Raw genomic sequence first — 12400 nt, forward strand, 5'->3', positions numbered from 1 at the left:
TCCAGCGCTGGTGATCCAGCGCTGGTAATCAAGTGTAGACACTTACCAGCGCTTTTCTTGACCTCCGTGGAATAAGCAGGTATCCCAGCATACCTGAGGAAGCCTCTGGTAATCAAGCAGGTCACCTTCCCCGGTTTGCTCTCGCGTTCCCCGAACCCCCGAGCAAGCAGGTCTCCTTCCCTGCGGTTTGCAGGGGGGTTCGGGGAACGCGAGAGCAAACCGCGGTGAAGCTGGTCTCCTTCCCCGGTTTGCTCTCGCGTTCCCCGAACCCCCGTGCAAACAGGTCTCCTTCCCTGCGGTTTGCAGGGGGGTTCGGGGAACGCGAGAGCAAACCGCGGCGAAGCTGGTCTCCTTCCCCGGTTTGCTCTCACATTCCCCGAACCCCCATGCAAGCAGGTCTCCTTCCTTGCGGTTTGCAGGGGGGATTGGGGAACGCGAGAGCAAACCGCGGCAAAGCTGGTCTCCTTCTCTGGTTTGCTCTCGCGTTCCCCGAACCCCCGTGCAAGCAGGTCTCCTTCCCTGCGGTTTGCAGGGGGGTTCGGGGAACGCGAGAGCAAACCGCGGCGAAGCTGGTCTCCTTCTCTGGTTTGCTCTCGCGTTCCCCGAACCCCCGTGCAAGCAGGTCTCCTTCCCTGCGGTTTGCAGGGGGGTTCGGGGAACGTGAGAGCAAACCGCGGCGAAGCTTGTCTCCTTCCCCGGTTTGCTCTCGCATTCCCCGAATCCCCGTGCAAGCAGGTCTCCTTCCCTGCGGTTTGCAGGGGGGTTCGGGGAACGCGAGAGCAAACCACGGCGAAGCTGGTCTCCTTCCCCGGTTTGCTCTCACGTTCCCCGAACCCCCCTTGAAGCCGCCCAACAGCGCTGCAGTGTGGCCACATCTAACACCACTTGCAGCGCTGGTTGCTGTAAGTGTGGCCACTCTGCAGCGCTGGCCCTATACAGCTGTACTAATACAGCTGTAACAACCAGCGCTGCAAAATTGTAGATGTAGACATACCCTGAGAGAGACACCCATCCTTCTCCTTCAGCATAGCTCAGTGGCTAGCGCACTCTCCTGAGAGGTGAGAGACCCCTGTTCAAATAATTTCTCCCTGTCAGACAGAGAGAAGAATTGAACCTGGGGCTCCCACATCCCAGATGCGTGCACTAACCACGACACTAAAAATTATACAGTCGCTTGGAGCAGGAGGACACTTTTGAATGGGTCCTGATCTAGTAGGCATGCACTGAGGGTACTGAATTGGGCCCCGCATACAAGATAGGTGCTCCTCCACCTATCTCCCTCCAGTTTGAGGATTGCGCTGTGGGTTTGGCATCCAGATTGCTGGAGTGGGGCAGCAGTGCCCAGGCCCACAGGCCAAAGCTTCAGAAACTTTTGTAGCAAAAATGTAGGAATCTACAGGGTTAGACAGCAACTGAGTGGGGCTTTTGTGGATCACAGTGGTGCCTAAAACTGGGACTTAAGTCCCTTTGTAGATCTGGGCCAAAGTGCCAAACATCACTTTTTGGTATAGATGGGCTTGAGGCCCTCACTGGGCTTCTGGGTATCTTGTCCCCTCTATTTCTTGCAAAGGACACACAGAACCCTGTGGCTGCATTAACCTCCCTGGCAGGGCCGTCCTCAGGATTTATGGGGCCCTACGCAGTATTATTAAACTGGTGCCCCTATGCCGGCTGGCAGCCCAAGCTCAAAGCCTGGTGGGGGAGGGGGAGGAGGGACTTGACAGCAAAGGATAATGAGATGCCAGGCCTGCCTCATGGTGGCGGAGAGTCACAGTTCCCCGCAGAGACTTCCATGCCGTCTCCCTCATGCAGAATGGACATGAAGAAAGTACCTAATTAAAAGCACTAAAATTTGGGAATAAAAAATGTCAGTCACAGGTTTTTTTGATATGCCCTGAAGTTTGTCAGAGATTTATTTGCAAAAACTTCATAGTAAGGGTGAGTCAGCTGTCCTGCTGAATACAACATTACATATAATGGAATACATGATGCAGCTCTTCTCTGTTTTACATTTTCTTAATCAGTATTTCTAAGCTGAATTTATATTTTAAATGTACTCAAAACTTAAGCCAGCATTCCAGATTACTACATATTTAACTCACTGAAACAAAGACATTCTTTTAAATTAATCAGAGAGGTTTAGTGTGTTCATGACAATGTTCATTGCTTTTAGAAAAAGGGAAAAGTAATTTACTTTGTGTGATCATAACAAGAGACATGGTTATGAAATTTCAACAACTTTAAAAAATATGATTCCAAAGATTTTAGGTATAACAAGGATTTTATCTTACTAAGGTACTGATTTTGCTGGAGGGTTCTTTTAAAACTAGTTCGTCGGATAGTCAGAAGTAAAGAAAGGGAAACTCTTTGTCCAGCTATCTGGAAGGGAAGGACTGTTGTCCCTTTAAGGGCTCTCTTCAGTGGGGAGTGGGGGGAGAGGTGGTGAAGGGATGGACAGAAAGGACACAGGAAGACTTGGAAGCACTTTTTTTTTAACTATAGTAATTAAAATGTGTATTTTAGATAAGGGAGGTCTTCTGAAGGATAAAAAACTGTATGTCTGAAGATCCACGCATTTAAGGCTAAAGATGATTGTGCATCTAAAACTCTATGCAAGCAATTTTTAGAAATGTGATTTTATAATCTTCACCAGCTCACTAATGAAATATTTTTAAAGCAAATTTTAAACAAAGGTCCTGTAGACTGACATGTTCTGTGTAAATATTACATTAATGCACAACTGTTTTGTCAGTAACATCAGAAACTGACAGTATAAAAATTTATTTGGGCATAAGCTTTCGTGGACATCTGATGAAATGGGTTCTAGTTCACAAAAGCTTATGCCCAAATAATTTGTTAGTCTTTGAGGTGACACAAGGACTCGTCCTTGTTTTTGCTGATACAGACTAACAGGACTACCACTCTGAAACCTGTCAGTATATACCTTGGGGTTGGCAAATGCCTGTTAAATGGCTTTATTACCCCTTGAATGTCTCTTTAACAGTTTCAATGTTGTGCTAATAGGTCTGGCAGGCTGGAGGTTTTTTCACTTTTAACTACTAGATTCCCTCCCAAGGAAGACTCACCAGGCTAGAGCAGCCATCTGTGGGAGCCTGCAGGAAGGGTCAGAACAGGGATAGGAAAATAAGAGGGTGGACACTAAGACCCAATGGTGCCCCAAATTTTCAGGTGCCCTACGCAGCTGCCTATGTTGCCTATGCCTAAGGACGGCCCTGCTCCCTGGAACTACCAGGGGGGAGAGAGTGGGAGCCAGAGATGGGAAGATGAAGTGTTCTTTAGTGTGTGGGTGTACTTTGGGTGCTGATTGACCTGGTGTGGGTGTGAGGACATCTTCTGACATCTGACTCATGTAAAACTTTACCCTATGCTCATTTATTCTCTATCTTAAAATATAATATATACACCTGTCCTGAGTACTACAATCCACAATTAACCTGTATAGCTGTCTGCAGTAAAATAGTATTGAGGGCAGAAGCTTAGAAGGATTCACAAAATGATTAGATCACCATAAGATTAATGAGAACATGTTTAAAGGAATATAGGCATTTAGGCTTCAGTGTTTAAGCTAACTACCTGAAGTTAGAGGGAAATTTCCTCTATAAGTAGGTCACTACATAAATTACAGGGTCCATTCTTCTGAAGCATCTGGTACAGGTCACTGTCTGAGACAGGATAGTGGTTAGGCTGGACCTCTGACCAGAATGTCAATTCCTATATCCCTGTACATAGCAGCCAAACATCCACACTCTTCTTCTTCTTCAAGTCCTCCCCACCCCTACTCCTCAAGAATCTTACTATTTTCCATTGCCTACCCTTCGACTGCTAATCATATTCTGTCTCCTCCTGCTTATATCCCTAATGGAAAGCAAATCTATACTATTAACCAATTTTTAAGTTAGAGTAGTAACTGACACGGAATGTCAATTATATAGGGCACTCTCTATACTATATAAAGTTTATATGATTGAGATTCCCTGTCAGTTACTACTCTAACTTAAAAACATCCAAGTAGGTTAATTAACATAGACTGTTGATAATTACAGTTGAGGATATAAGAATGTTTTGATCTGCTTTCTAAATGTCTAATCCATTCAGGTATACTTTATGGTTCTCCTACTGCAGCATTTCTACCACAAACTATAATGTGGAAGATATATTTATTATATTAGTAATATTTCCTTAATTCTCACATTCATTCAGCATGTGCTTGACATGATTAAAGTAAGTAATTTCAATTTAGATATATCATTTTAAAATTATATATATTTTAACACTGAAAAAATTAAAACTGAAAACTAACCCTTTTAGTCATATAATTTTTTATGTTGCATCTCTCCCCGTGCCTTTATTTTCCCTCATTGTGTCTAAAACTTATTTGTGTGTATTATGTATAATTTAGATAGTAGGCTCCTCAGGGCAGGGGCCTTACCATCTAACACCCATACGATGGTATATAACTAATAAAGGAAATATGTATAGACAGACTTTTTCCTTCAGATCTGTGTGATGGATCTTATTCACGCTGTGTTTTCACTATCCTATGCCTGTTTGTTGTGTGATGTCCCCTTTCAATGATGCACCAAGTGAATTATTTTGCCCTTTGCCTTGAGCAATAATTTTATTATAATTGTAGCACCTATGACAATAGTTACTCTTCTCTTAGTTGCAAATACTTCGAAATCTGCATTAAGCAGTATGTTCAACAGGCGATATAGTTTGTCTATTTTAAATCATCCTCAAGGTTCCCAGTGTAATTTTATTCAATCATCTATTAGTGATCTCCTTCAGTAGGCAAGCAAGTTATGTATCTTAGGTTAGGTAAAGACTATACATAAAGTCCGCACATAGTGAAACCTATCTAAAAGCATCCATCAGTATTGGATACACTGGGCCAGATACAACCCTAGTGCAGTTCCACTGATTTAATCTGAATTACACCAGGGACGAATTTGTGCCAGTGTGTTAAAAATAATTAATGAAGGGATTGCCACAAAGAGTTTAAATAGAATATAATGAATCAGTAACAGAATAGCTTCAATTATTAATCAATTCTAAAATTCACAAGCTGTTCTGGAGTATTTGAGATGATGCTCAGACACTATGGTCATGAGGGCCTTATAAAACTTGGATAGAAATCTTACTCAGCTGCCAAATTGCCTGTAGTCATGCTGGCTGCTGTCTTGAACCTTAATGACTGTCAGACTGTAGGAGTACAGTATACACTGCAGAGGTTATTAAGTCTGTCTTTTTTGCAGACTGTGTAGTAAACACGGGCTGAGTAAGATGTTTCAGTGGGGTGTGTATGTGGATGAAGGTGGGTACTTTGAGAGCAAGTCTTCACAGAGTAGTCTTCCTAAGTAACTTCTGTCTTGGAGAGAGATAGGGGTGGGAGGAAAGAGACCAAGCTCCGGGTTTCCATTGCCTATTTTTTGCAGGTGTTTTCATCATCTTTCATTATTCAAGCTGCTCTAACCACTGCTTTGCAAAAGGAAATTTAATGCCATGATTTCAGAAATCATGGGGTTTGATTCTGTCTAGCTAGTGATAACCTCATTTCTATAGCCATCCCATTTAATATGAGATGTGTGATAAATGAAGGGGGTGGGGGAGAAATAGCTCCCTTTTATGGACACCCAGTCAGCCAGTTAGCTATAAAATCACTCTCAGTAAACTGTTCTCTACTTGCTTTACCTGGGTTAAAAGTCTCACTACTATGCATAGGTAAAAGGAAGTGAGTGGGCACCTGACCAAAAGAGCCAATGGGAAGGCTGGAACTTTTTAAAATTGAGGAAAAAACTTCCCTCTTGTCTGTCTGTCTGGTTCTCCCGGTAAGAGTGGACAGGGCAGCAGTTCTGTTGTAAAAAGCTTGGGCCAAGTATGAAAAACCATCAGTATCATACCTAGAAACTACTTATTTGAAACCCCAGATATGTTAGTAGATCAGGAAATGTCGAGGAAGATGTGATTAGGTTTATGTCTGTTATTTCTTTATGGTGTGTGGAGTCCTCTGTGCTAACCCCAGGTGCTTTTGTTTTGCTTGTTACCTTTAATCTGGACATCAGAAAGCTATTGATGCTTAATCCTTATATTTGCTCTTTTAAAATCTAGCAATAGCCTGAGTTTTCAGTGTATTTTCTTTCTTTCATTTTTAATAAAATTTACCTTTTTTTAAGAACAGGATTAGAGTTCTGTGTCTTAAGAGGTTTGTGCACATGTATTTTTTATGAGCTGGTGGCAACAGCTACTTATTTATTTTTTCTTTCTCAGCTCTTCCCTTCGGGAGAGCGGGGGTGTGTGAAAAGAGTTGAGGGTACCCCACAGGAAGGAATTCCCAAGTGAGCCTTCCTGGTCTCTCAACGGGGTTTTACACTTGGATGATGGCAACATTTACCAATCCAAGATCAGAGAGAAGCTGTAATCTTGGGAGTTTAATACAAGCCTGGAGTGGCAAGTATTAATTTTTAGAGTCCTTGTGGGCCCCCACCTTCTGCACTCAAGGCCTGAAACCTTAAGTAAACTCTATTACAATATATAAATAAGAATCTTTCAATTGTGTCTAATCTAGCCTCTCACCCTGCTTAAGTACCCCACTTGCACATCACAAGGTCTGCATTTCTGGCTGCCTCACTTTGATGTCTTCCTAATTTATCTTCCCTTTCTAGATAATATATTTGGGCAGACTAGTAGAATGTGACATGGTACACCACTCACTCACTCACCCACAAGTGTGTTGGGTACCTAGTTACTAAAAAAGTAGGATTGATCCTGGAGCAGGTGTAGAGTGTATGATGCTAACAACTGCTGTCACATCTGGGTTTGGCTGAAAAGGCTGATTGTGGTTATAAAAAGTAGCTTTTGACTTTCAAGACTGCTTTTTCTTCTGCAAATTAACACACAAATTTCTAGTGAGAAATTTTTGCACCAAAGCAAAAAACAAAAAAGCCCCATGTTAACTGACTTTTATACTGAGTGAGAGATTCTGCACCTCATTTCTAGTATACATGGCACCCGACAGAGTTTTAAAGTTAGCAGTGCTGGTTTACGTCTCTTCTGTTCAATGATATAAATGAGTGGCCATTGCAGAGCTGGTGTGAAGAGATGCAAATGCATTATTTCTTGTAGTGTTTACAAGGTCATACTTACCCTCAAAGTAGAACTGAATGAATTGCTGTCCTTTCTTCAGTGATCTTTCCCAGTCCACATCCCCTCAAAGCATTCTAAACAACTCTGCCTCTGCATTTAGCTCTGAAATTCTCTGTGCTATGCAGCACATTGTGTTTGTATAAATGGGTTTTCACAGTCGGCTGCAGACCTCTTCAGTTTCGTCATCCTTGGCTTCTGTTGGTGCAAGGCTTAAAATGAGGGCTCCTTTGAAAGAAAGCTGGCATTGATTAGTCTGAATTGCAACAGGAATGAAAACGCATCCCAATTCAGAATAAATGCAATTCCTTTCTTGACTTACTTTTTCTTTCTCATTTGCACACCACAAAGTCTGTTACAGGAGTGTTGAAGGGTCCTTGGACAGTCAATCAATGTTCAGAAAGGCTTGTTATGTCAATTTTTGTACAATGCAAATCCTGAATTACTTACTATGTTTAAGGGTGCGGTTTTGATCCAGAATTTGGATGTTCCAGCTGGCAATTTGTAGTTGTTTTTGTAGCCTGAAACTGCCCTTTTCAATATTGATGTTATTAGGACAGAGATGTCTTTTGAGGTTTTAGCTCAATTTCATTATTGAAGTGTCAGTGTATTCAAGGGTTTTGTCAACCTTTTCTTGGTTGCATAGTGACTGACTTAAGCCCTGAGGGTCTTATCTGTTAATCTAGTCTTCTAAAATTATTGTGGCTGTTGGCTTGCTGGACCAGAATAGTTTTCATCTTTGTATTAAAGGATGTGCTAACACAAGCAGAGCTTTCTCATTGTGGAAGTGGTAAAAAAATTTAATGTAATATTTAAAGTTGCAGCCTATTTGTAGATGTTGTGTAAAAGGGCTGTGCAGCAATGAGAATTCATGGTGGCACTTTGGGTACCTCAGTGAGAATTCCTTTGGGAACTATGCAGCTGCACACACCAGCTGGATGGGTTCTGCCAGACTTCTACTGGCGAAGTAGTTGTCCCCCATGAACTGGTACAAAGGGAGTTGGGAGCTCTGGCCACAAACACTCCTGTTCTCTTTGGGAATCTAACAGGATAGCTGACTTACTAATGAAATTGAGCTCAGCTCTCCTGTTCCAGTCCAGGGGTGCCCTAGTATGGTGAACTGCCATTGGGAGTTATTAATGGGAGAGAGCCCAAAGGAAAGAAAGTTCCGAGTCCTGAGTGAGAATGAGAATGTCTAGAGTCCTAGACTAGAGACAGCTCAGAAGAAGAGCCGAACTGTCTGGGAACTTCAGGGAGGGAATGCCTCAGCACTTGCAATCATCACTCGGCAAGTTACATCTTAATTTAAGCAGTGTTTACCCTGAGGTTTTTCTCCGTCTCTCACTGTTACATGCCACGGGTGAAGCTTCACTGGTAGTAGAAATGGTGAAAGCACTACAGTAAACGGCTGCTAGACTTGTTCTGAGAGAGATTAGATTAGATGGTGGCATGAACACTGGCAGATGCTTTACAGTGCATTGTTGCTACTGTAGGTGTAGCTTCATCAGGCAACTGTATGAATTTTTAAGAAAAAGCTCATTGCAGACAGTCTGAGTCTTGCAAATGCTGATTCATCCAACTAGTCCTGCAGGTAATGCCACTGAAGTCATTATGTTATGTGTCTTTATAAATAACCATGAAATCTTAACTGTAGTTGTTCTTAACCTGAGGAGTATCTGAACCAGTGACCTAAAGGATCTATATCCTGTTACCACTCCCTTCAGACAGCCAGTTGCCCTAATTGAAGGAATTTGCAAGATGTCAGTCTTGATTACTTACTTTAATCCTGCCAAGCAGATGTGGCATGAAAGAGAGAGAGAGAATTAAGGAAGTGTTACCTGTGTAAAATTTAATATATCACCCAGGTTACATTTTATGGAAGAAGTGTTTTTTCCAGGAGAACCATAAAGCATAGCCAAACAGATCAGTCACAACAGATTGTAGATCACAACATATTTAATTTATTAGGATTCTTCAACTTTGTTTTATAAATCAGAGTAATTGGCAGGATGAGTGCGTATAGTGTAGAACTCATATTTTATTACAGAAGAAGTCTCTCTTTTTTTGTGCATGTCCCTTTACACAGGAAATGAAATTATACCCCTCCCCCCAAGCCAATCAACACTCTATTCCCAGTGTATTGAGAATAGTTTATAAGAGGAAAAAATGCAGTTCGCTGAGAAGGTAGTTATTTAAAATATAAACAGTGGAGTAAATTTAAGATTAATTAAAAACATTGGAAGTTGTCTGAGAGTTGCGGTAAGCTTATTTTATCTTATTGTCATGATTTCCAGATGAAAATAATTAACTCACACTGCCAGAGAAATAGAATTTCTGTGGTCTGTTTCTTTTCTTAGCCCAGACTGCCATTCCCCCGCAAACATCCTTCTTCTCACCCTGCAGCCTGATCTTACCTACTCTCTATGGGAGTGGTCTGCTCTGAGTGTACTAAGGTGAAGATTTCTTAGGCCATGGCTACACTAGAGAGTTGCAGCGCTGGTGAGGGGGTTACAGCGCTGCAACTTAGGATGTGGCCACACTTGCAAAGCACGGCCAGCGCTGCAACTCCCTGTTTGCAGCGCTGGCTGTACACCCGGTCGAGCCTCGGGTGTAGCGATTCAAGTGTGGACCCCACCAGCGCTTTTATTGACCTCCACAACAAACCGGAAGAAAGGGGGAGCTCGGAGTTCAGCCAAACTGCTTATTTAAAAAACAAACACAGCTCCTGTTTGCTGAGCGAGCGGAGGCAGGCAGGGGAATTACTTTGGAATGTTCACAGCTGTTTGCTTGAAGAGAGAAACAGCACACTCACACGGCAGAGGGGGAGGGAGAAGTCCATGTTGAGCAGATGCTTATCTGGTCTGAAGGCTATTTAGGAGTGCATAATTTGCATTTAGTGAATGAGAGAGGGGTGGAGGAAGGGGTCAGAACTTTAAAAATGATTGAAGGTAGGCACTGTGTGTCTTCCAGTCCTTAGAACTTGCAAGGCAGGGAGCTAAGAACAGTGTCAGCTCCAAAAATCCAATCTCTCTGTCTCTCCCACGCTCCCTGTCACATTCCACCCCACCCCCCTCTTTTGAAAAGCACGGTGCAGCCACTTGAATGCTGGGATAGCTGCCCACAATGCACCACTCCCAACAGCGCTGCAAATGCTGCAAATGTGGCCACACTGCAGTGCTGGTAGCTGTCAATGTGGCCACACTGCAGCGCTGGCCCTACACAGCTGTACGAACACAGCTGTAACTACCAGCGCTGCAGAACTGTAAGTGTAGCCATGGCCTTAGGGAGCATTGGTGAAGAATAAAGGATAAATTATCTGAAGGAATTTATCTTTAGCTGAAATTTCTGGACACTGTCTGGGAGTACAAGTTAGTTAAAACCAACTATGTTTACCTGGAAATAATTTTAAAATGCATATTGAATTTACCTAAACCAGGGTTGAAAATCTGAAGTGTTTTTAATGCAGTTTCTTACTTCCCCATTAACAGAGGAAATCCCAGTCACTAGGAAAAACACTCAAACATAGAAAAGCTGTGACTTCAAGAAAAAAACACCTCAGTTTATACGTGGCCAGCCCTTAGAATAGCAAGAACAAAGCCCACTTTGATTATACTTTTGTGCTATTCTTAAATACTGCATTATGATACCCAGACAATATAGTGTTTTGAGCTCTATAAGTACCTAAGCTAGAGATTTCTTGAATATGTATTAATTTAATATTTCAATTTATTTTGTTTATGTTTTTAACTTCCCTACCTATTATGCATTATTTGATAGGAAAACACTGTATTCATTTTAACATTTGATTCTAATATTAACACAAGAAGAGTTGTAGTAGTTTGGGTGTTATTTTGAACTCCTTTGGGGCAGGTGCTTGTATATGTTTATATAAAACATAACTATATTAATAGCATTTAATTTTTTATAGGCAGGTATCTCCAACAAAACCTGGCATATCTGTTACTGAAAGAAGAATCACAACAGAAAGAACTACAAGGTAGGGCCAACATACAGTTGTTTGTAAATTGTGGTACCATTTTTATAAGGCAGGAGTCCTCAAAATTTTTTATATTGCAGACTTTGAGTACAATTTTCAAAAACATCTCAGTGAGTTAGGCTCCTAATGGGATCAAATCAATGTGAACTAGGCACCTTTTTAGTTTGTGCCAGCAAGGTCTACATGGGGCAGTTAGAGTGCAACATATTAGAGCACCCTGCAGTTCATACCCCTTGTAGAGCACACTGCAGCACTGTGTAGACAAGCTCTAAGTCTCTTTAAAAGTCAATGGGACTTAGGATCCTAAGTTACTTAGGCATTATTGAAAACTTTATCTTTCATCTTAATAGTGAAACTGTCTCTTGGAACATTCCTGATTGCTCAGACCAGCTTGTCTCTTACTGATAATCAGATAACATTGGTGTGGCAACTAAAGTAATTACATGGAAAAGTAATAGTCAGAAGCTATTTAATCTTGCTTTAGCTGGCTTTTTATGTTACTTAGCCTTTTGAAGCAAGCAAGAGAGTTGGAATCATGTGACCAGCAAGCTCCCCCTGGAGAACGATTTAAGAATCACTGCTACATGGAAAATAATAGTCATATATATCCTATTCCCTCCTGTCATAGTATTCTATCCCCAATCTGAACCTTAGAGTCCAAAAAATTGGGGTACCAGCATGAATTCTTCTAAGCTTAATTACCTGCTTAGATCTGATACGCTGCCACCAACCAGGAATTCCAGTGCCTTGTACACTCAGGTCCCCCCAAAACCTTGCCCGGGGACCCCCAAGACCCAGACCCTCTGGCTCTTAACACAAGGAAAGTAAATGCTTTCCATCACCATGCCTCTCCTAGGCTTTCCCTCCCTGGGTTACCCTAGGAGATCACCGTGATTCAAACTCCTTGAATCACAACACAGAGAAATCAGGTTGGTTCCCTCCCCCTTCTCTCCCCACTCCCTGGGTTATCCTGGAGAGATAGACAGATTCAAGCTCCGTGAATCTAAACAAAGGGATTCCCCCTTCTCCCCTCCCTTCCCCTTCCCTGTTAAGTACAGACTCAATTCCCTTGAGCCTCAACAAGGGGAAAAAATCAAACAGGTATTAAAAAGCAAAACTTTTAATAAAAAGAAAGAAAAAAGTAAAAGTTATCTCTGTAATTTAGATGGTAAAAGTTACAGGGTCTTTCAGTTTATAGACACTAGAAAGAAGCCTCCCCGCAGCAATATGCAATTTAAAATA

At 42.1% G+C, this 12400-nt stretch overlaps 1 protein-coding gene across 1 annotated transcript in view; it reads left to right on the forward strand.

Moving 5' to 3' along the window:
* The window catches only part of SCEL (sciellin), a 74611-nt gene that overhangs the window by 44702 nt on the left and 17509 nt on the right, over positions 1-12400 (forward strand). The window contains 1 exon segment of the mRNA XM_030567023.1: positions 11090-11158. Coding sequence (XP_030422883.1) covers positions 11090-11158 — 69 coding nt within the window.

This window comes from Gopherus evgoodei, chromosome 1, assembly GCF_007399415.2.
Source record: "Gopherus evgoodei ecotype Sinaloan lineage chromosome 1, rGopEvg1_v1.p, whole genome shotgun sequence".
Lineage (NCBI taxonomy): Eukaryota > Metazoa > Chordata > Testudines > Testudinidae > Gopherus > Gopherus evgoodei.